The 25,096-nt window shown below is 38.8% G+C and overlaps 1 protein-coding gene across 1 annotated transcript in view; it reads right to left on the bottom strand.

The window, feature by feature from the left end:
* LOC140136587 (uncharacterized) overlaps positions 1-12,623 on the bottom strand; it is a 32,878-nt gene extending 20,255 nt beyond the window's left edge. The window contains exons 1-3 of the mRNA XM_072158274.1: positions 12,361-12,623; positions 9,522-9,888; positions 6,152-6,265 (exon numbers count right to left, since the gene is read on the bottom strand). Coding sequence (XP_072014375.1) covers positions 6,152-6,265; positions 9,522-9,888; positions 12,361-12,575 — 696 coding nt within the window. The 5' untranslated portion in view covers positions 12,576-12,623. The remainder of the gene's footprint in view (positions 1-6,151; positions 6,266-9,521; positions 9,889-12,360) is intronic.
* Between the last annotated feature and the right edge of the window lie 12,473 nt (positions 12,624-25,096).

Below are 25,096 nucleotides of genomic sequence, written 5' to 3'. Positions count from 1 at the left end.
ATTGACCAATTCAGCATCGATTCTGTGCCCCCTCCAAGCGTTGAAAGTCAACATTTCGTGCGCTTTGCGCGTATTTAAGTGCAAATGTGCATTTGAAAGATCAATTTAGGACCGATATTCAACTAGGCCTACATGTTCATTATAACCAAAATTAATTAGTGGTAGACCCTATTTGTGCAAATTTTCTCACGCTCAACCGTGCAATTGTTTCAAGAATGTGGGCACCATTATGTATCCTAGGCTTAACCCTGGGCCCCAAAACCCCTACCTACGCCACTGTCTTTGTTGCCAAATTAGGCTTGTAGAAAATGAACCATTACTATACATTTCATCTTGTCAAAACCAGTGGTGTAACTAGGGATTGTAGCACCATAAAGGATACAGATTGGTGCCCTCCACCACATTCCTGTGCAAAAATTTGCATAAATACTTGACTTTCACGGGCCACGGAATCGATCTAGAGGGAGTTTGATTGTTTGAGTCGCTGCTCCCCTAAGACGACACCCGGGGCACGTGCTATCCCCTGCCTCCCCTAGGTACGCTACTGGTCAAAACCAAAAATTATTTACTGACCTGGCAGTTTAAACCATTTTGGACGATGTCCATCTTCAGAGCAATGTTTGTCTATCGAACTTCTGTCACCAACAGAGACCACACTATCGTCTAGAAGAGGATTGTATAATGTGACTAAGATAATGTGGGCGTCGCTTTGAAACACGACAGAGTAGCCCAAAGTATAAAAGGAACATCTGTTCTTTCCAAACACAAAAACAACGGGTCAGTGCATAATCCAAATCAAGGATTACGTACCATGCCGTTCAACAGAATCATGTTATCAAATTGTTTCTTGCCATTGCGTTAGTATTATAATCATGTTAATCAAGTTATCAGTTGGAAAGATCCCCAAGTTCTTGAGAAGGAATGAAATTCGGGAGCCCGCCATATTCGAGAATCGATCTTGATTAGGAAGAGAGCTCCGACCACCATAAACAGAGACAAGGGGACATGTTACCTTAGTCACGTATACGATCCTTTTCTGTGTGCTAGAATAAGAATAACAATACATCAACTCCATTGCAAGTTTTGACAATTTTATTTCTTTTTATATATTGATTAATATTATATAATAGGTTCAGGCTTACAACTTTCTACAAAAACTTTTCTTCAATCTTGAGAGGCTGATATTTTCTATAAAAAGGTATATATTTTCACTAATCATGCTAATTTTAGTAAAGAGGCCACATCTGTCTATCTGCTTTAGTTCAGATTTCCGTGCAACATTTTTAGACAAAGCTTCTAATAGTGTATTTCTGCATAGTGACATGAGCCGAGATATTTGGGTTGAAACAGTTTTTGTGATTTTCAAAGGTCAGCATAAAAAGAACGTCTTTGGCAGTTTTGCCATTTTTGCCCACATATAAGCATTTTTTTTATCATAAATTTTTTATATTATTCGTATCAACTGGTACTTCAATTTGAGGGTAGTTGTACGACAGTTACCATGGCAACCATTTATACCCATTTGGGGGCATTTATACTAATGAGTGCCATCAAAATCAACCAAAAATGGTGAGAAACGCAGATGCTATGGTATATAACTGACCTGTGACTTCTGTAACTATCCTGAAATCCTTTTTAATATCAATCTAGCTCAGTCAGTTACTTATGCCATTATGACACCCAACTCCACTGCTCGTATGCTTGCTATTCGAGCGGTCTCAAATTATTTGTCATGTTAATCATAGGAATAGTTTATTCTGTCTAGAATGCAATTGATAAACAATTCGATACTAGCTTTGCTGAAATTGGAGCATGTTGTAAGTTGTGGACTTCTACATCGGGCTATGTGTTTTAAACTCGCCACTCTGAAATTAGCAGAACACGATTTGGAAAAATACAACATCACCATGCACCTTTTGCAAGTGTCACGTTTAAAACCCATGGCCTAACATTCTTTATCGCAAAGTTATAATTTGTCGGTTTCATTCCATACGGCGTAAGGTGATTTTTGGTAATTTTTTGTTTAAAAATTAGCATTGTTTTAAATGATGTTCTCTTTCATTATACCAAGTCGCAACAGCCAAAACTAGTTAATTAATGATATTTGGCATATGATTACTGAGATAATATCGGCAAAACAAAAAACATTGAACGTCACACTGGCGTATCAACTCGCTTCATTCCAAAGTAGTTGGAATGAAGCTGACGTAAAGTAACGCCATTATGGATTACACAGCGACCATGGTGGCGTACACTTAGGGTATTGGGTTTTGCGTGTTTTCCATACTGACGTGCTAGCTCGTACTTATTGTTTTTAATTTGCCAGTAATACTATGTCTATATTTCTTTCAAGAGTTATATAAAGATAAAATCTATTTATCTTACTACAGAAATTTCAAATCATTTTCAAAATATAATGAATGTCTGCTTTACACAACTCAATTTTCTATTGACATTTCTTCAAACCGGATTTTCTCGAAAAGCTGTTAATTCGCGGTGCCCCACCTTACGCCACTATGGAACGAAGCTGACGAATTCCATGTATTTTCTGTTGCCTTTTTATTATCTTTAATTAGGCTATTCTATTTAGAATCCACACTACCCCTGTGGAAGATTTTGGAAATATCTTCCACAGGGGGAGTATGAATTTTAAATGGAATGAACACATTAGGCAGCTCTATTTGTCACTCATTCTCCCTCTGTAGAAGATAAAGTTCAAATCTTTTCCAAAGAGTGCATGAAATTCAAATGGAGCTGCCTAAAATGTTCATTTCATTTGAAATTCATACTCCCGCTATGGAAGATATTTCCAGACTTCCACAGGGGTAGTGTGGATTTTAAATGGAATAGCCCATTATGTCTGGGTTTCAAACTTTTTTATTTTGGCACAAGTGGATTAAATCTTGTCATGAGTCTGGATCATGTAATTGAGATTAGTAAATCAACACTATAGGTATTTTAAGTAATTCTTTGCCAAGCTGGAACTTACATGTTGTGTCCATGTAGCGTACAGGGCTGGAAAAATGTTTATTTCAAGGTAAGCTAAGCCAAATTTCACATTTTTCATAATCTAAGGCACATTCATGCAATCTTCTGGACCGTGTGTTTATCATGGAGTTACAGGCTGAGTATTCTATCTTGGCTAAGAATGATATAAAATGCCTATATTCTCAAATGTAATCCATTACCGTATTTTAAATTCTGAAAGTTTACAGTATCATACCTGGATTTCTAATTATTGTTATATAGGAGATACAAATACAATTGTACTATAATTAAAGCAATAAAACAATTGATTGTCAACCTGCATAATTAGCTCAATAAAAGCCTAATAAAGTGAGAATTATGATAATTTTCTTCTGTTTGACTTCATTCATGTGTACATGTGTGAATACACTAACAAGTTCAACTTGTGTTATAATTCAGGATGTCAAAATTCTGAAAAATAACATCATTTTCTGCATTTCGAAAAAAAAAAAAATGAGAATTGGTATTTTGCAGTAAATTATGCTTTCCTGGTTCAAGTTTAAAGGCCAAAAAAAAGTTGCTTGGTTGTCCTCAGCCGCGCTGTGGAAGACAGGATCGGTCCGATTGTTTTAACCCCATGAGAACTACCTGCCGATTGGCCAAAATGAATATTGTGTCCAATTTTGAACCAATCAAAGAGGATATTAATAAGATATAAATAAAGATATAAATAAACAAATTTGTTTGGAGGAGGGACTTTGATCAATGAGGTTCCAGTAAAACACATTTTATAGTAGGAAGCAATTTAAGACTTCAACGCTACTCAAATTTCACTCACCGGAGCGCTTTCACCGGGTCAACCGGCGTCTTCAGCAGATGTTATCTGGGTCAATCAAGGAATATATTGACAGGAGCAAAGAGCACCTGATTGACTGGGAAAACGTAAAAGTGCCTAAGGACTTCCCTCGTAGGGTCTTGGAAGCCATGCATATCAGGACTAAAAGACCCAGACTGAACCGTGACAAAGAATTAGACATCTGTTTGCCAGCAGTGTTGGAATTAAGCATTTTTTATGCGTAGCAAAATTTTGCTTTCATTACTTTTCTCTTGGTACATTCACATACTTCAGTGTGTAAGTCTATGGCATAAAAATGCTACTCAACTCTAAAAATTGTGTAGCAAATTGATAAAATTGTGTAGTATTTTGCCATGCGATACCATCTATTTCCAACGCTGCTGTTTGTGACAACCTCCTGACCCCCCGTAACCAAGGGGGCGCCACCACATCTTCCAGTTTGACGTCATCAACATGTGTAACGTCATCTGAGGTGTTCCAATAACATCACTAGCAACAACAAATTTTCAGAGCAATAACATCCGCTGAAGACGCCGGTCGACCCAGTGAAAGCGTTCCGGTGAGTGAAATTTTAGTAGTGTAGAAGTCTTAAATTGCTTCCTATTTACGTTTACCGCTACGTATGAATATACATCATTACATTGTATAGTGTTTCACATACTAGTATTTCCATTAATACAACACAAACTCATATATCTTAAAATGACCCATTATATCAAAACATAGTGGTTGTCTTTGAAAAATACACATATAAATTTCTTAATCGAGTTGATCATGAAGAACTGCATTTTTGCGTAAAACCTACATCCCACACATGTGACATGGCTGAGCAGTCTATAGTTGATGACTCCAAATTCTAAGTCATTGTGATGATATTCACTCACTGTCTTCATGGTCTTCACCATGGTCAAAAGAAATACTCAGAATATTGGCTATTTTGAAACATCTCCGACTTTAGTTCTTTAGGGAAAACACCTCCAAGTTCATTTCTTTTCTTTGGCAGTATAGAGTTTTTCTTCAAAGCCAACCACAAACTCCACATTTTGACTGGCAATGTTCTTCATTTCATCTGTGAGACTGGAGTAACTTTTGGGTGGCAGAGCCTGTTAAAACAAGAAAAAAAGATAAAATAAAGTAAATTTGCTAAACTTACCCTATAAACGCATGCCCTAGCTACATCGGAGCTTCCCAAACATCGGTTTTGGGCTGCCATGTTTTTGCTTCAAGAAGTTTGTTGGGCTCATAATAGGCAAAAATTATTTGATTTTTGTTACTGTGCATATCAAAACAGTCCCAACTCACTCTCGCATAAATTCACATACATTTGTAAGCATGCACCAGTCATGCGCCAAAATCATCACATCGCCCCCAACGATCTACCTGACAGAGCAAGTAAGTAGTACAACCCATCTGATTTCACACGACTTCCAAACGGATGGTGCGCAGTAAGTATTGTCTAATAAGCAATTTCAGTCATTCATAACTGAATGCATTGTGGGTAAAAATCTGGCGGGATATCGTGACCAGATTCAGACAATATTTCAATGGCGCTGAACTTTTCATAAAAACCTTTTTTTAATTTTTTTTTACAAATTGTTGGGTCTGAATGTCCCCAAAGAATTTTCATGTAACAAACCTTATTTTTAGAAGTGCCAGTGTTGTAAATGAAAAATAAAATCACAGGAAATTCAGATCAGTCAAAGTTCATTCTCACGACTATGGGAGAATTGCAATATTGTATTCCGATATTTTACCCACAATGAACTCTTTCTGAATTAATGAATCACCTTATTAATAAGATACCTTGTCCTATCTGAGCGGGCCTGTTAAAAACCAGGGTTCCCGCACCTTGAAGCCTTTAAAATTCAAGGATTTTCAAGGTTTAAAAGCATGATTTTCAAGGACTTACCACAACACAAAAATCAAGATGCGGCTCTCCATGCGGCACATATTAACGAAAGTGACAGATCCTCTCCACTCCCCAAATTTTGTGTCAAAATTATACTTCAAGTAAAATTCCAGTTTTTCTGAACTTTCAAGGACCTTGAGCAAATTTCCAGGACTTTCAAGGCCTTGAAAAGGAAACCCTGAAAAATGAGAGCTACCCAGGATTTTACCCAATTAATCTCACAGTTCTTTTTTCCCTGAAAAATTGGTCGTAAACCATTGTAAAAAGGTGTGTTCTGTATAATTCCATGCAATACAATCCCATTTTTAAAGGAATTTGCTGTTGCTTCTAAGATTGTTACAGTGTATCGGCGCTCACTCGCTCACCGATTTTATGCGATTAAATCCCTATCTTCAGTTAGGACATTAAATTTAACTTACTCTGACGTATTCCTTAGTCATATTAAATAGTCTCTTGGAGCACTGTGTATATATAGGGTGGTCTTTATTGATGCCTCTCTCATTTAACAACTCATGTACTATGCCTTGAAGTAGCTGTAAACACACAAACACAAATATTTTATTAAAATAGTCAGAGCTACCAACATTGGAATATGTAAATGCAGAGGATTTCTGCAAAGTGTAAAAAAAGCTTTGGATGTCGCGCTCTCGCGCCAAGGGCAGCAGAAAATGCAGAAGATATAGCCAGATGGCTGCAAATGCAGAAAATTAATGTTTTGCAGAAGACAATAGATTGTCAGCAAATGTGGAAGTCTTCTGCAGGATCAAGAAGGGTTGGCAGCTCTAAAATAGTACAAACCAACCAAACCACATAGTCAAGGAATTATGCAAGTAATGCAACCTCTATAAAAAAAATTGAAAAACAGTTTAATATGAGAAAACTATACCAATCCAAACCCAACCTCCTCCCCAAGGAGTTAAAATGGATCAAAGATGGCCAAAAGTTACGAAAGAAACACATTTTAATTTGTATATATTTCTTTCTATTCTTTGTATCCAAAAATCAGGCAGAAGTGTGTTTATGTGACATTTTTGGTTAACCCTAACCGAACTGAGTCTCACTAAAGCTCACTTTTAAAACCACCGGTTGTGCATGCATTCTATGTGATGCGATGACACAATCAGCCCAAGTCATATACCCAGGGAATCACTGGCTGGGCCAATGCAACCCCCGTGGCTACAGGTCATTGATTTTTTGCGTGGTTCAAATCCCTGGGGTACAAAGTGACTTCTTTGTGCATCTTCTCTCCTCTATTTTGTTTCTTATTTTCCCAACCGGTAGCAAAAAAACACGGTTTCGGTTAGGGTTAAAGTTTTGTTTAAGTTTCGGTCTCATATGAACAGCTTAAATCATAACGCAACCAAATTTAAGTCAGAGCTGCATTATGGGTACATTGATGTATTGGTGGTATCAGAGGTCACACACGGAGGTCAAAGGTGATTGTAAAGGCCATTATTATATGCACCAACACATAGGGAGACAAGCAAGATGAAGTTGTATCTGTTCTATTTACTTCAATCATCTCAAATGTTAAACTTTGGAACATTTCACATGCACTGTTTGTCTCAGTGCCTTCCTTGGCCATATTTACATAGAAAGTAATTTAAATTGTGAAACCGTTGAACAATCTGTTGGTCAGCATAGATATTGAATAAAATTGAATATCTCACATCAATTCAAAGCTACACCCTTTTTTGAAATACTGGTTACTCGCAACTCAAATTACATGTACTAGATAGAAATACTGGTAAATTTGTATTGATGAATATCATTGCATGCACAGATTCATATGTAATCACAATTAACAATAGACAATTAATTGATTTTTTAAATAATAAGGATCGAACAATCATCGATGATCGATCGAAAGATCAAACTAATCTGCTTCTATTCCGGTGGCCACAATGCTAGCTATTATGCGTACCCCTGCCTACATACACAAATGTATGGTGGAAATGTAACAGATTCTGCAGCAGTTGGAAAACTTTTGGACATTTTGAATTCCATATAATTTGTCTCCTGATAACTTCTGTGCAAGCCCGACTACCTAATTAGATGGAAAATATTCTGCTCGTAATGAAGGTGAATATAGCATTTTTGTACGGTCACGCATAAAAAAGTTACGCACAAAATAATTTTTGTCATCAAATAAAACTATTTTCCCAAAGATGTACAATTATGCTATAATAATAATAATAATAATAATAATGTGAATTTCTAATGCGCACATCTCCACCAAATCAATGGCGCTCAAGGCGCGATACATAGATCAACTTAAACTACAAAATAAAAATTAATTTTCATTACAACTTAATCTACACATGAACAACAATCAATAGGTGAACAAAATATGGTGATGCACATCAGTAAAATGCTTCTTTCATTAAGTGAGTTTTTAAAGAACTTTTAAACTGTGTTAAAGATGTACTTAGTTTAATGTGGGTTGGCAGAGTATTCCAGAGACGTGGTGAAGCAATTGAAAAAGCCCTATCCCCCCATGAATGTTTTGAACGGGGTACGCAGAGAAGCGATTTGTCACTAGAACGGAGCATACGAGGAGGGTTATATGGTTGGAGGAGACATTTGATATATTCTGGTGCAAGATCATTTTGTGATTTAAAAACAATGAGCAACAGTTTGTAAACAATTCTGTAACCAACCGGCAGCCAATGTAACTCTCTTAAAACTGGAGTGATGTGAGATCTCTTTCTAGTTAAAGTGACCAAGCGCGCAGCAGTGTTCTGAATACGCTGTAGACGTGCAATCTGATCTTGAGGAAGGCCAAACAAGAGGGAGTTGCCCATATCAAGCCGGGAGGTTACAAAACTGTGAACAATTTGTTCAGTAGCATGAGGACTTAAGTACTTTCTTATTCTACCAATGTTTCTGATATGGAATGATGCTGAAACTATATTCAGTTTTACAATCTAGACCCTCAGAGCAAAATCCTGTGCAAAAATCAGACAATTTGGTTGTGTAGTTTAGGAAATACAGGCCTTTGAAGGTCAAAATTGGCACATAATAGCGCCCTCAATGGTGAAAATCACACATATTTACCTTTAAAGTCCTGGCAAAAGAGTTCTTTTTGTGATTTCAGCCATTTTAAATATGTTGTAAAGAAGCAAATATAGCAATTATGACCCTGGATTTTTAATATTTGCATAAATAAACATTAAATAAACAAAAACAATACATCTCATGCCTTCTTTGGCTTTATTCCCACAATTATCGCTTTGTGAATATGCAAATTTATGACAAAATCAGGATTTGACTAAGAATGGGGTAAAAATGGCAAATTTTGTGAATCTTTAAAAGGCTGTATCTTCCCAACGGATTGTCCGATTTAGTTGATTCAAAAGGTTTTTAAAATCATTTTGCAGAAGGAACAATCCTGACAGAAAAAGTAATTCCAGGGGTGGGTTTGGAATTTTCATGTGAACACCCTACTTCTATTGGGCTATTCCAGTTGAAATCCACACTACCAAAGTGGAAGATTTTGAAAATATCTTCCTCAGGGGGAGTATGTTTTTCGAATGTAATTGGTCAGGGTTAATTATTTTGAAACCCATACTCCCGCTGTATAATGGCTTTACCTATACCTTACATAACTGGAGTGAGTATTTCAAATGGAAGTTACCCAATTGTCTATTCTAATAAAAACTAATACTCACTCTGCGGAAGACTTCAGCTAGGTCTTCCACAGGGGTAGTGTGGATTTTACATGGAATAGCCCATTGACTACTAACGATTCAGTCTATTGGCTTATATTTTATCCAGTGTAACTCATACCTCAGTATGTTTCTGCTTCCTTGACCTCTGACCCCCAGATGATGATGCTGACCTCTGACCACCTGATGCTGACCTCTGACCTGCAGATGATGACCCTGATAAACTACTACTCCTAGATGGCCTCTTCCTTCCAGCTGCATCAAAAGTGACCGTGGTAACCTTTGATGATGATGACAACGATGATGTTGATGCTCTTCTCTTGCCATCATCCGCCATACCCGCTACTTTACTGAGCTGATTTTGTCGTCTGGGCGAGCTTCGCACGGCTGCACCACGAGGTGATGAGAGAGACTGTGACTTGAGTCTCACTCGAGGGGTTGATGTGGGTTTCGCAAACGTTTCCTCTACAGCATTTCCTCCCAAAAGCCTGTTGATGAGAAACAGCAACAAAACAAGTTATTAAAGTAGGATATCCAATTACATTACCAGGCTCAGAAATCCGTCACAAGGCCATACACTTCACAGAAAGTTGCTGATCATGGTGGCCCAAACAATACTATGAGCCATTCCTGGAATATGCAGTTCAAGATCAGCGCAAGCCCTAATCACCTACATAAATCATCACAGCCAGGTTCAGCTCCCTGAGTTTCCTACTATCTGGCAAAAACATTTGCTTGCCCTCCAGTGCCTCCACCGATCGGTACCCTTTACTAGTACTCTTTATCCCAGCCCTGGCCAAAATCAAGGTCGGCCCTTTGTTAGTTTTTAGTTTATAATTTTTAATGGTTTTTTATTATTTTTTCTGTGGGTAAATTTTATATCAAAGCTAAATTTGGCCAACAACATTTTCTCAAGAAGAAAATCATTACTGTACATGATGCAGTCATGTCTACAGTAGAATTCATCTCGACCTTTGCAGGACTTAAACCCCATTAAAAGCTATTAAACCAAGATAACACTCATTGAAGCAGCTCAACTGATTAAATCAGATCTTCTCTGGTTGTGTACAAGTGTCTGTTTTCAATGTGCGACATCGCAATAAAGCTGGTATTACAGCTTCAGTTGGGTAACCGATTATAAAGGAAACGAAAGGAAACAATGGTATGTGTACCATTGTTCACGAAATGACACAAAGACCTGCTTTTTGTTAACCAGCATTCTTCAAAATGAGCAACATAATGATTGTTGACTTAACACAGTTTGGAAATAATTTCTTCATATTTTTGGTGTTATCTGTCGTTTACATATCCTTCCTAAAACACAAAAGTGCGACCCTCTCCAAACATCTAAATTAGCTAAAAATTTAGGACATGTTACAAAACTTTATTTTCTAGAACCTATTTAGAATAATTGAAATGTAGCTTTTACCGTTTTTTTGTGGCATCCTTCAGAAGTGAGCGGTCCGATACCAATATTTTCGGTCAAATCTCCATTCAATTAACACGGGGAGTTGGCTAGCTATGCCTTGCCCTCACTCATATTTTACAAAAGTGCGACCATTTCTGAACATCTAACCTAGCTGTAATTTTAGGTCATGCTAGAGAAATATATTTGCCAGAAGTTTTGGAGAATAAATAAAATATTGGCTGGTTATTTTTCACACAGTGATGTTAACTAGGCAAGTGTCCATTCTCCCAACATACATCATTTGTTGAGGTCACACGTCAATGGTGAGAGCACTGTGTATTGTGTATAGGAAAACGGACAGTAACTGCAGTATGAAACTCATTATAATATTTATAAGTGTCCATTCCTGTATCAAATAACTATGGTGTATTTTGCATATTGAAGGTCTGAAGTGAAATATTGAATTATCTTTCCACATGACCAATGTTCATTGCCTACAAGCCAATACAGTAGAGTCATTAAAAAAATATAAATTTTTCCGATCAACCCACCCACCCCAAAAATCCCACTAGAGGGTAGCAAACAATTTTTTTTGGCCTTAGCAGCAAGTTCTTTATCAAGGGGAATTTCAAGCTACATTGTAGCTCAATTTACCAAGAGAACAGAAATGGACACTGCAGGGGCTTGAACTTGTACCATCACACACTAGAGTTGAGTGCCTAACTAAATGAGCTCACTGGACGGCTAACACATTGTGAATATGGCAATGATGAAAACAATCAAATACAAGCCAGTAGAATACATGTAAGTCGACACTGGGATTAGCTTTGTCTCGATAGTATATCTTTTATATCCAACTTCCTCTCAGCTTGACCTATGACCCTTTACCCCTATCTAATCACCAGTACATGTCAAGTTCGCTCAATTGATAATGTGTTCGACTATGGTGCGAGAAGTTACGGGTTCAAACCTGGCGATAAAGATTGATGAGTTAGCTTGAAATTCCCTTGGACAAGGAACTACTGCTTTTTGTCTTGTTATAAGGCAAAAAAAAATAATGGTTTGTCTCAAAGCTCACGAGTGGTTTGAAAACAAATGCGAAATGCGATTTTTTTTTTTATTCCCTACTTTTTTCATGGTATTTGGAGAAAAAAAATCTGATTTTCGCCAAATTTTTCTGGAAAAACTAAAAAAAAATATTTTTTTTAAAAATAAAAAAAATGTCTGCATTTCTTGTTTTCCAAATCTCACGATTTTACAAATGCGCGTGCGAGCTTTGAGACAAACCTTTTTTTTTGCCTAACCTTCACGAAGCTTGGGGAGCTCGTCCTGGCTGCGAAGGTCAATTGTGGAATGGCTAGGGTGTGTTCTTCTTAGCCGCAAGTCCCTGTGTTGTTGTTTAATGGTTTATGGAATGAAGTGGGGCCGCAGTGGTCAGCGACAACCTGTAAAGTGTGCCGAGGCTGTGGATCAATGTCCAGGCATTGTGCCTGGCCCTGTGCATAGCGCACTTTTAATAAATCACTGCGCATTCCTTTTACGCCGTACATACCTTCGTTTATTTGCCTGTGAACTTTCCGTATCCTCACTCTTCCTTTTCACTCCTCTTAACATCTTCTTCTTGGCACTATCCGTCAACTTCCTTCTGGTCTGACCTTTGACCCCTGGTTTTGACTTTGTGGTTCTTATCTCCATGGTGGCAGGCGAGGCCGCTTGTTCCATGGTGCAGGTGCAAGACGTTTCGTTCCAGACCAATTTCTGCTGCATCTTGGCAAAGTGGTCTTCTTTTTTCTGCGCTTTTTCTAGATCCAGACAATATCTACAAGGCAGTGGGAGGAAGAGAAATATAACTAGAAGGCTATATATTTGTACACAAATACGGCTATACCCGCATGTTATCGGTGTACCCAAACTTACAGTCCTTTTTTACTGAGGACTTAAAATAAACAATTTGTATGTGTAAAAAGTGAAAGTCCAAGTCACAAACTTTAATTGAATGTAGGTTGCACTGCCGTAGCACTTAAAATAAAGAAATTGTAAAAAGTCCCCTCCCAGGGGAGTCGTCTCTCTTACTCTCCATAGGTTGCTGTTGTCAGTCTCTCTTACTCAGGTATGTAAATTAAATGGAACAGCCATTCCAGAGGGAGTATGTAAGTTAAACGGAACAGCCTTTTTGGGGGCCATTTCAGAGGGAGTATGTAAATTAAATGGAACAGCCAATGGGTATGTAATTTAACTGGAACAGCCTTAACGCTTCACGCTGGTATTTCCAATTATGATATAACACGGTCTGTCTGTATAGTCCTACGTGTGTGGGGTGGATGGGTGCGTGCATGGGTGTTAGTAACAATATAATTCTCAGGTGCTATCTGTGTACAAATTGCTGAGGACTTAAAATATAGAAATTGTAAAAAGTCGCCCAATTGGGTGGAAAATGTGTAAAAATTGAAAGTCCAAGTCACAAGCTTTTATTTAATGCAGGTTGCACTCTCGTAGCACTTAAAATAAAGAACTTGTAAAAAGTCCCCTGCCAGGTCTCTCCATAGATTGCTGTTGTCAGTCTCTCTTATTCACAGTGAGGCTATGCAATGTGATTAGGGGAAAACTATTCCAGAGGGAGTATGTAAATTAAATGGAACAGCCATTTTAGAGGGAGTATGTAAATTAAACGGAACAGCCTATTTTGGGACCATTTCAGAGGGAGTATGTAAATTAAATAGAACAGCCAATGGGTATGTAATTTAACTGGAACAGCCTTAACGCTTCGCGCTGGTATTTCCAATTATTATATTAATAATTATAATACGGATATGTCTGTTTAGTCCTACGTGTGTAGGGTGGGGTGTATGTGGGTGTTAATAACAATATAATTCTCAGGTGCTACTGTGTACAAATTCTGAGCCCGGAAGCTGCTTTATTTGATGAGAAACGGCCGGCCCTTTGTTTTAACATTTGGGGCCCTGGGGCCCATATAATGTAATATATGGGGCTCACATGTACATATAACAATGTGATTTTCAGGTGCAATCTGTGTACTTACTCTGAGCCCTAAAGCTGCTATATTTACAGAGTAACGACCGGCCCTATGTTGCTGTTGTCAGTCTCTCTTATTCACAGTGAGGCTATGCAGTGTGATTAGGGGAAAACTATTCCAGAGGGAGTATGTAAATTACATGGAACAGCCATTTTAGAGGGAATATGTAAATTAAACGGAACAGCCTATTTTGGGACCATTTCAGAGGGAGTATGTAAATTAAATAGAACAGCCAATGGGTATGTAATTTAACTGGAACATTATTATATTAATAATTATAATACGGATATGTCTGTTTAGTCCTTATTCCTACGTGTGTCGGGTGGGGGGGTATGTGGGTGTTAATAACAATATAATTCTCAGGTGCTACTGTGTACAAATTCTGAGCCCGGAAGCTGCTTTATTTGATGAGAAACGGCCGGCCCTTTGTTTTAACATTTAGGGCCATGGGGCCCATAATATTTGACTTATGAGGCCCATGGACATATGTTGAAGTTTAATTCTCTAGTGCTATCAGTAGACTCAAGCTGGGTACTGTAGCTGCTTTATTTACTGAGTAACGGCCGGCCCTATGTTTTAGCGTTTGGGGCCCTGGGGCCCATATAATGTAATATATGGGGCTCACATGTACATATAACAATGTGATTTTCAGGTGCAATCTGTGTACTAACTCTGAGCCATAAAGCTGCTTTATTTACAGAGTAACGGCCGGCCCTATATTTTAGCGTTTGGGGCCCTGGGGCCCATATAATGTAATATATGGGGCTCACATGTACATATAACAATGTGATTTTCAGGTGCAATCTGTGTACTAACTCTGAGCCCTAAAGCTGCTTTATTTACAGAGTAACGACCGGCCCTATGTTTTAGCGTTTGGGGCCCAGGGGCCCATATTATGTGACATATGGGGTACATATGTACATATGACAATATGATACTAAAAACCTATCTGTGTACCAAATCTGAGTCCTGTAGCTACTTTATTTGCTGAGAAACGGCCGGCCCTTTGTTTTAACATTTGGGCCCCTGGGGCCTCTAGCCTTGTACATCTGGGGCCAAAATGGGCAAAAGGCACATCTACAATTTAGGGCTTATACATGTGCAACATATGAGCCCTAGTGCCCTTGTAGCTTTAGAGCTAGGCTTGTCAATCTGTTGCCCCATATTTTTAACATTTGGGGCCCTGGGGCCCATAATATATAACATATGGGGCTCATGTATAGTTGTATTTATAGAGTACCCCTGGGGCTATCAGTGTACCAACTCAGGGCCCTGAGGCTGCTTCATCTGATGAGAAACGGCATGGTTTGTGTTTTTACATTTGGGCCCCTGGGGCCCGTGACCTTTGACCTCTGGGGCCGAGATGGGCAAAAGGCACATCTGCGGGGTAGTGCCCATAAGTGTACCACATATGGGCCCTGTGGCCCTAGTAGTTTTAGCGCTAGCCTTGACAGAATGATGTGTTTGATAGGAGAAGGAGAAGGAGGAGAAGGAGATGAAACCACAGGATGGCAATATACCCGTCCATGCTTCGCATGCGGGTATAATGAAATTAAGAAGGGTTGGAGGGGAGCATGACCTACACTCGGTTTCAGAGAAGAATGACAGTCCCTTGCTCAGATTGATGCAAGCCCCCTGTTAATGAGCGACATTCGTGGAGCTTTGCAATCAGATTACCGCGTCTGTTGTTATGATTGTCAGACGATTGAATCAGCCAATCAGAACCCCACTTCCGTGTTTATGCTGTGCACGCTCTCAAAGTGTAAACAAGTGCCGTACTTCTTTGGCAGAAACTGTAGTGTTGTTTGCACTTACATATTGAGACAAATAAAGCTGACACACAAAGAGGAATGGTAAGGGTTCTATTAAGGAGATCTAAAGGCTTTTAAAGGGGTGTCATTTCCGCCACATGTTCGTAACGTATGCTGTGAAAATTGTACCAAAAATATCGCAATGTGATCAGCCATAGACTAATAATAATTACAAATGCTTCACCAATTGGCAAAGTCCAGCATCATCTGGTAGTCTGAGGGCCAATCGATCCAAAATTATATAAACAAGACCCGCTTAGATATTGAGAGCTATTGATAGATTCACAATACTCTATGGGTGATATTTTTTTCAAACAAAAGTCTAAGCTTCCCTGATTTAAGAGAGTAATTGAAAGTTTAAGTATGGGATTTTGTGTACATTTTCTATGGCACAATCAGTTCTATAATGGTACCGCAAAGCATAATGAGATACCCCCTTCAGCTGCTGTTATGACAATTTGATTGATAAGTTTGTGTGCAGAATCACACAAGCTCCAATTTGATACCAAATTTACTACCAAACACAACTGAATAAACCATGCCTTGTACCGGCACTTTGAATTATGGATAGTTGACAGAGGCCCATAGTAGCTCGTAGGCAAGCAATTAAGTTAGACCACGCTTAGCAATTTTGACTGTGTGCATAGTTTTGATTTGCAACTTTTTTAAATGCACCAACGTTCATATACTGGTATCAATCTTCGTCAATTTAGAGTGTTTGGTAGCAAATATGGTATCAAATTGGAGCTAACAAGATTCTGCACACGACCCTATCAATCAAATTGATATAACAAGATCAGGTTTTAGTGTAGGATGGGGTCACATAACTGGGGACTTTCTTTATTTGAGGGGTTTATATTGGGTTGAGCCATTGCAGCCATACACCCTCAATGGAAGGCATGACCTTTATCTTCTACACTGGGAATGTGAATTTCAAATGGGGTTATCTGAATGGGTGATTCTACTAACAAGGCGGTTCTCGAACCACGAGTCTCGCCTGCTCTCGCGACCGTCTGCTTTTGCGATTACTTTTGTTAGAAGTAAATGAACCTGCAACAACCCATGGCGATTTGCCTGTTCAATTTGAGCTTGATTGGACCAATACAGGTGGATGTGAGTTCATAAGAGCAATGTCGGGGATTATAGATCACAATTTTTCAATCGATGTAGAGAGATGAGGTCCGACCGGAACCGACCGAGTCTCCTACACAGGTTGCGCTCCCTGTGGAGGGGGCGGAACCAAACTGGCTGATGTGGAGACTAAGGCAGTTTGCTTCAGTCTGATACTCGTCTATCCTCGTCTTTGACCCACGGTTGTTTGATGGGATCATTTATTAGTTTTTCAAACAAAATATTATGTACATCCAAATTGTAGACTTAAACAGCTAAATGTGATATCATGCTAATGTATACAGATGCTTTTGAGTCATTCTCAACTTTGATTTCCCCTCTTCTACAAAATTATTCACTTTTATAGCATATTAATAGCTTTTTCGGATATAAAATGTATCTATTAATAACAAAATTGGTGGCGCTATTTAGTTACTGGAAATTACTCTTTCAAGCTTTTAATACAGATAATTCTTTTTATTGTTTGATGAAATATGTTTATAAAATTTCCTTGTTGCTTGCTTCACCTATTCCAGCTGCTTTAATTGCATTATTAATCACCTACCCCTTGCAAATAAAGAAATATGATTTAGGATAAATAGCGCCATCTATAGTTTGTATTTAGTTAATAATAAAGCTAATTCTATATGCATCAAACAACCGTGGACCATGCGCAGATATGGCTGGTCAGGAAGATATTTAATATCCCGAATTTATAATAGGCCTACCAGTTCCACCGTATAACCGATTTGCTAGAGAATATTTGTTACCATGTTTAATAAATTTGTATTTATCGTATAATAAAATGTAGCCCAATGTATATATGTGTACCTAGTGTGTGGATCCACTCTTCAAAGGACTTGGCTACTAAGCATGTCGGGAAGGATATGGCGGTATGCTGACCTACGAGCTTGTGTGCGATCATGTGTGACAGGCAATTCCCGATAATAATCAAAGTTCCCTGACCAATATTGGAATTTGACCTTTGATCCCTAAATTTTGGTGGGTCTCAGCTTGGCACAATTACCTGGCTGATGGTGACTGTACCCACCAAGTCTCATGCCCATCCGACACTTTTTACTAATTTGACCTCAGACGACCCCTACTGACCCCAAAATGACCTTCCAAAACTTGGGCTCTAAATGTTGACTGTACTATTTCATGCCCATACAAGAGAGCGCACCACCAATGATTGCGCCATTGGATAACACAGGAAAATACGCACGTTTGAATGGATCAAATTAAAGCTTATCACGTGTAGAATATTATTCTTTTAACAGAATATGTTGGTGACCATCTACTTTTTTTTGCTATTTGGCCGCAAAGAAAAAAGATGCAAATTTAACCTTAAAAATCACTCAATTTTTGAAACCGGACGTTGTTCAAATTCGCGCCAAAACTTCACCTCTGAAATAAAATATTGGGATTTTTTCTCAGATTCTTTCATGCAGACACTTGTCGGAAGCAAATTAGCTGAAAACGAGCGAATTTTGACAATATCTATAGAAAATAAAGCCGCAACAAGCTGAAATAAGCGGTGGACTATTTTAACCGAATTTCACTGGTAGGCCTACATAAATCGTGGAGTGATTTGGTGGTGCGCCCTCACAACAGTTTTTAGTCATTTGACCTCAGGTGACCTCTGAGTGACCTCAGATGACCTTGCAATGACTGTTTCATGCCCAAGTTTCATGCCCCTGTGACAGTTTTTAGAAATTTGACCACAGATGAACTCAGATGTCCCTGAAATGACCTTCCAAAATTTGACTTTAAATGTTGACTGTAACCACCAAGTGTCATGCCCATGGATGACCTTGGATGATCCCAAAATGACCTTCCAAAAATTTGGCTCTAAATGTTGGCTGTACCCACCAAGTTTCATGCCCATACAACAGTTTTAGTAATTTGACCTCAGATGACCCCTGGTGACCCCGAAATGCCCTTCCAAAAATTTGACTCTTAATCTTGACTGTAACCACTAAGTGTCATGCCCATACGACAGTTTTTAGTAATTTGACCTCAGATGACCCCTGGGTGACCTTGGATGACCCCAAAATGACTTTCCAAAAAAATGACTCTAAATGTTGACTGTACCCACCAAGTTTCATGCCCATACGACAGTTTTAAGTAATTTGACCTCAGATGACCCCTGGGAGACCTTGGATGACCCCAAAATGACCTTCCAAAAATTTGGCTCTAAATGTTGACTGTACCCACCATGTTTCATGCCCATACGACACTTTTTAGTAATTTGACCTCAGATGACCCCTGGGTGACCCCGAAATGCCCTTCCAAAAATTTGACTCTTAATGTTGACTGTAACCACTAAGTGTCATGCCCATACGACAGTTTTTAGTAATTTGACCTCAAATGACCCCTGGGTGACCTTGGATGAACCCGAAATTACCTTCCGAAACGTTGACTCTAAATGTTGACTGTACCCACCATGTTTCATGCCCATATGACAGTTTTTAGTAATTTGACCTTAGATGACCCCTGGGTGACCCCGAAATGACCTTCAAAAATTTGGCTCTAAATGTTGACTGTACCCATCAAGTTTCACGCCCATATGACGGTTTTTAGTAATGTGACCTCAGATGACCCCTGTGACCTTGGATGACCCCGAAATTACCTTCCGAAACTTTGACTCTAAATGTTGACTGTACCCACCAAGTTTCATGCCCATATGACAGTTTTTAGTAATTTGACCTCAGATGCCCCCTAGGTGACTTTGGATGACCCCGAAATTACCTTCCGAAACTTTGACTCTAATTGTCTAAATGTTCACTGTACCCACCCAGTTTCATGCCCATACGACAGTTTTTAGTAATTTGACCCTAGATGACCCCTGAGTGACCTCGGATGACCCCGAAATAATCTTCCGAACATTTGACTCACATGGGGGGGGGGGGCACCGACCATGATTGGGGGCGCACCGGGGTCTGGGGGGGGAGGGCACGAGCCGTTTTTCGACAATTCTCCTACGGGAATTTTTAAGACAGATCGATTGGGGAATATGCCCCTATGACTACACCACTGTACCAGAGAGCTCCCTTTCTCTAAAATAAATCTATAGCCTATACAATAAAGGAAATTAGATAAATAGGCCTACGTAAAGCAATAAATATGTATATTTTTTAATATCAAAGAAGAACAAAATATATCACAGAAGAAATACAATAGCAAAAGAGCATGAAAATTATTGCAAAACTTTAATGAAATAGGCCTAGGCCTAATAGTAAATAGGGAGTTTCATGAATACATTGGTGCGCGCGGGGTAGGAGAATAATGTAGGCCCGTATGTGTAAAAATCAAGCCCCTCCGCCTCCTCTAAACGATAAAATGATAACTTGACCCCCCTATACACTGCTGTTGCAATTGCACTGATCCCAAAATGGGGGGAGAAGGGAGCGGTAAAGGGTCCAGTTTGGCCAGGGAGTTTGGAGGGTCGGAGGAGCCCGTAAAAAGGCCCTTTCGTTTTTTCGGACTCACTTTTATAGGCCTCCCGGATAGGCCTAAGGTCTCTGTTACGTTCCGCTTTGCTTTTAACGGGCTCAGGTCCATAAGGTGGGCCTACCTTTTATATTTTTTTACGAATTTCCCTCTCATTCACATGATTGGTCGAGCGCCGAGCATAAAACAATCGTGCCTGATGATGGAGGTCGGGATGTACGATCATGGGGTAGGGGAAAGGAAGTAACTTCACTTTTTAATGATGTTATTGTAGGCCTACTATTTTGTTTTTGTTAGGGGCCTATTATGTTTTTGTGAAATAAGAATCGCAAGCTTTTTTCTTCGGAAGAAGGGTTTCAACTTTGATATAAAATTGGATCAGTTGAGCCCATATTTATTGGTCGAGTTTTAAAATATTGGACGAGACGTAGTCGAGTCAATATTTTACAACTCATAGCGAGACCAATAAATATTGGGCGTAAAGCATCCAATTTTATCATTATTATGTTTTGGATCCAATATTATCACAACTTGGATCCCTCAAAACATAATAATATAAAAAGTCGGCGTCAATAAAACCCACCCCCCCCCCCTTTGCCATTTTATGACCCCCCCCCAACCACCACCGATACACCTTACCCCCTAAGCAGACTAAAATTGTATTGAAATCAGTATTTTTGAATAAAATACTGACACCCGGGTAAACAAACTATCTGTGGTCATCAGATATGACTGCCTACATTTTGGTCATCAAAAATTTTATCAAATTGGCAAATACGGTAGCGGTAGGTATTTTTTGGCAACCCCAAAAGAGCTCTCGGCCAAGGGTTTCGGGGTCCGCTAAGGGAGCTATATGGTTTCTGCAGATTTAGCACCATAGAAAAGGCCATTTCAGTGGGTAAAAATAACATTTCAAAGCTCCTGGCTTGTTTTACACTTTTAATAAAAAAGTGCTTCCTTCTTCCAGAAAACATGCTTCAAAGCTTTGAGTTTCCTATACTTTTGTACATGAGAGACATTCTTTAAAGTTTTTTTTGCCTAATACTATGGCCTACATGGCTGAAATTGATATATGTGATGCGCAATATAAAAGTTATGATTCATCAAATTTTTGACCCCCCCCCCTTGGGTATATGGGAGGGGGCCCACATGGGGGGGGTACTAATATGCATGAAGAATACATTGTATGATAAGAATATTTTGTAAAATTCGGTATGTTAAACATACAGAGTGATGTCACTGTAAATTGGGACTAAACTAGTAGGCCTCATCATCATCAGTCGGCTGCGGAGCAGGCGACTACAAGCTTTCTCGAACTAATGCGATCTTGGGCAAGCGAAACAATTTTGTTTGGCTGCAGCATCCCTTCAGTATCTCCCAGGAGGTGCTGGACATACTGTAAGTACAGTGTGCGCGGCCGTCCCGGTTTCCTCTTCCCATGTGGTGGAATATAAAGCGCATATTCTTTCACAGGCTCGCCATCTTCAAGACGCAGTATATGGCCGAGAAATTTGAGTTGATGAATCTTGACTCTGGCAACCAGTGGAGTGGTGTTGGTCAGGTTGTAGATGGTTTCGTTTGGAATCCGATCCACACGCTTGATGTTTAACATGACTCTGTAGCAAGATGTTGCAAATGCATTGATCTTGTTTTCCATGTCCTTGGTAATTACCCATGACTCGCACCCTACAAAGGAAATACATACGAGGGTTGGTCAATAATATCCCGCAACAATTATGCATGACTTAGATGACTGTTACTTACGATCAATAAAGTTTGTACCTTTGTCTTTCAAAACGCACAACAATTAGTATCAGAGTACCTTTAATTACGTTATCTCATTTGCATAAAGTCATTGCTATATGTACACTGATAATTGTCAACATTGGCGAGAAATTTGATTCGGCTTTGAGGAACGTGTAATAAAAAGAAGCAGAAGTAAGGACCAAAGCAGTTTTCAAGCCTTATTTTTGGTATGAGGTAATCTGAGTATATTCAATTGATAATTGTGAAAGAAGAAATGTATCCGTCAACAGATGAGGAAAGGGACCGTCTTTGAACTTCACCAAAAATAGGCCTATAACAACAAGCAAAAATGGTGTGAAAATCGCAAAAAGGAGCCCACACGGCAGAAGAAAGAATCCAAATTATCTCCAAAATAAAACAAAACCAAATATGGTTATTGGTATGGTATTAGAGATCATAGTTAGGACAATAGAATTTGTTGCAACAAAAAATAGAAATATGCGCATGCGTTGATGGTATGCATGATTGAAAGTACCAAAATGTATGAAAAAAGTAAAAATTCATCAAAAACGCGCTAAAAATATGACTAATACAAGGTTTGCGGAATAGCTGTGTGAGTGAATTGCTATACCAAGTATTCTGCTAAAATTAGACACACCTTTCGAAATTCAAATGTTTTATTCAATCCAGAGCCTCTCTATGGTGTGCTACTTTAATTACAAAAACAAGACCTTTTGCAATTAAGGGTTCATTAAGAAAGAAATGTTTTATGGTTTCACCACTGGAACCTCCCTTTTTTATAATCAGTAGATACCCAATCAAACTAGGTACCATTGGTTAAATTTTGTCATCGATTAATCTTTCTATCTCTTATTATGTAAAGAACAATGGGTGATAAAGCCTACTCAAAATTGGAGATATTCAACACAATTTCTTTTCTTTAATAAAAATGGTATATGTCTAAAAAGAGTCCAGCATCATGCCTATGTTATCGGTCTATAAAGCTGCAAAAACCGTGCCAGATTCTATACTTTTATTCTCGAGATATTTGGAATTATGTAACAATACCTCAATTTGGCGCGAGATTTTCTTGACTACTTTTCACCATAAATCAGGCAGTGCCCATACGCTATTGTGTTTATGCTAATGTCATTACGTAATCAAGCATTCAGCATCGCTAATACATATTCGTTTTGAAAGACAAAAGTACAAACTTGAATTTAGCGTAAGTAACAGCCATCCAAGTCATGCATGAGCGGAGATACACCATAGTTGCGGGAACTTATTGACCAGCCCTCGTACAAGCTCACCCAACCTCCCCACCTCCAACCCCAAGTCCGCCCCGACTGACGGCCACACAAAGCCAAAGGATACAGCTAAAAGGTTCATATCAAACCTTTGACCCAAGTTTGCTTCCACATGACTTGATAATTATTAGAGTATAGGCCTACATAGGCCTATACGGCATCAGTCCAGCATCACCTCATCGTTCATTACATACTTCTTACTAGGGTAATATTCATTGAGGAAAAGAGATGAGTTTTTGAACGCAAAACCCGACACAATCAGTATTATGAGTATAACCTGCTGTCCGATAACGGATCAAAATTCATCAATTTTGGACATATGAAAAAGCTTGAAAAGGTGTTCTAAGGTTTTCATTTTAAAATTGGAGATGTTCCCCACCCGACTCCCCCTGGATGTCCCCAACCAATCACAGGCCTCAAAAACTATACAGGGCCGGTCGGGTTTTTCTGGCTGCATTACAATGCGGCAGTGTCTTTGAGGCCGAGTGCGTCTTGGGCCAGTTGAGCTTGCAACTGCAGATGATTTGACATGATCAGTCCCAGAACAACGCCAAATATGGATTAAAAGACCTTTGACCTTGGATGTACAACAGCATGTTATGATCTAATGGGAAACTGTGCACAATAACAAACACCATTTCTATCAAAAAGGCAACGTCTGATATAATTTGAAACCACATAAATTACTAGAGTTGGTTCTTCTCTTGGATTTGGGCCAAGCTTTAGAATATCGAATGTTGCGTTTTGAAATAAAACAAACCAGAAATTTATCACCCATTGTAAAAGATATGACACATGTACCGAATACATGTACATACATTGGCTGACCTTGTGGATTTCCTGGCCCAGTCATGCTAACCACATAAGGAGATTATACGATTAACCTAGTACAGCTATTGTCATAGCAGGGTATTATTATGTAATACTCCTGATCCATATTTGGCGTTCTCTTGGACTGATGATGCTGACATCTTTAGTATGTTTTATAATAGAGATAATTGTGTTGCGCATGACAGATGACAAGCTACTGCCTGTCAATCAAATTTGTTACCAAGCATCGGTAAACAAATTTAACAATAGGAGATGACTGAAGGTGACAAAATAAGCTAAAATGGTCATTTTTTACACTTTTTTTTTATTTCACATGATTGGTATGCATGTTTTCTTACGTGTAAGATGATAATATATTTTTTGAGGTGACAAAGCCTGAAAAGATATTGTTTAACCTTAAACGACGTCAAATGTGCCACAATTTGGTATCACGAATCATTATATATGATGTGCAGTAAATATTCATATATTCTTTTATACATAGGATGCTTCAATTTTGACACAAAAAATATTTCATTGAAAACCCTCTCACTCGGCGATTTAAATAAGGTAACAACGCTTCCCTAGAATGTGCAATAAATTAGCATTAAAAGTTTTCTTATTTTAGCAGCATTCTAGAAACTCTTGCCGTTTGACGAATTGTATGTTGTGATCCTTTCCATAGTGTTGCTAGTATTCCTTTAGTTCAGAGACCGTTATCTTGAGCTATTGTGTTGATAATGTAGTCTCGCGGCCAGACTGTATGTGGCTATCACGAACATACAGTCTGGGAAACTGAAGGATCTACGTGATTGTGATTGGACAGTCGATTCTGAGTGTCAAGTCACGCAATTGATATAACATCGTTCGCAATTGGTCAAGATACCATGACGTAATTTAACCCCGGAAGCCGTTCGTCAGCTGGCTGCAGTGTATTACGGGGATTTCCCGGGAACTGTTTACGGTTGTTTACGAGGATTTTATGTAAACAAACAAGGTGCTAAACATGAACAAAAG

The sequence above is a fragment of the Amphiura filiformis genome, chromosome 2 (assembly GCF_039555335.1).
Source record: "Amphiura filiformis chromosome 2, Afil_fr2py, whole genome shotgun sequence".
Taxonomy (NCBI): domain Eukaryota; kingdom Metazoa; phylum Echinodermata; class Ophiuroidea; order Amphilepidida; family Amphiuridae; genus Amphiura; species Amphiura filiformis.
Note: the sequence above shows the minus strand (reverse complement) of the source record. Positions and strands in the feature narration are given on the sequence as shown.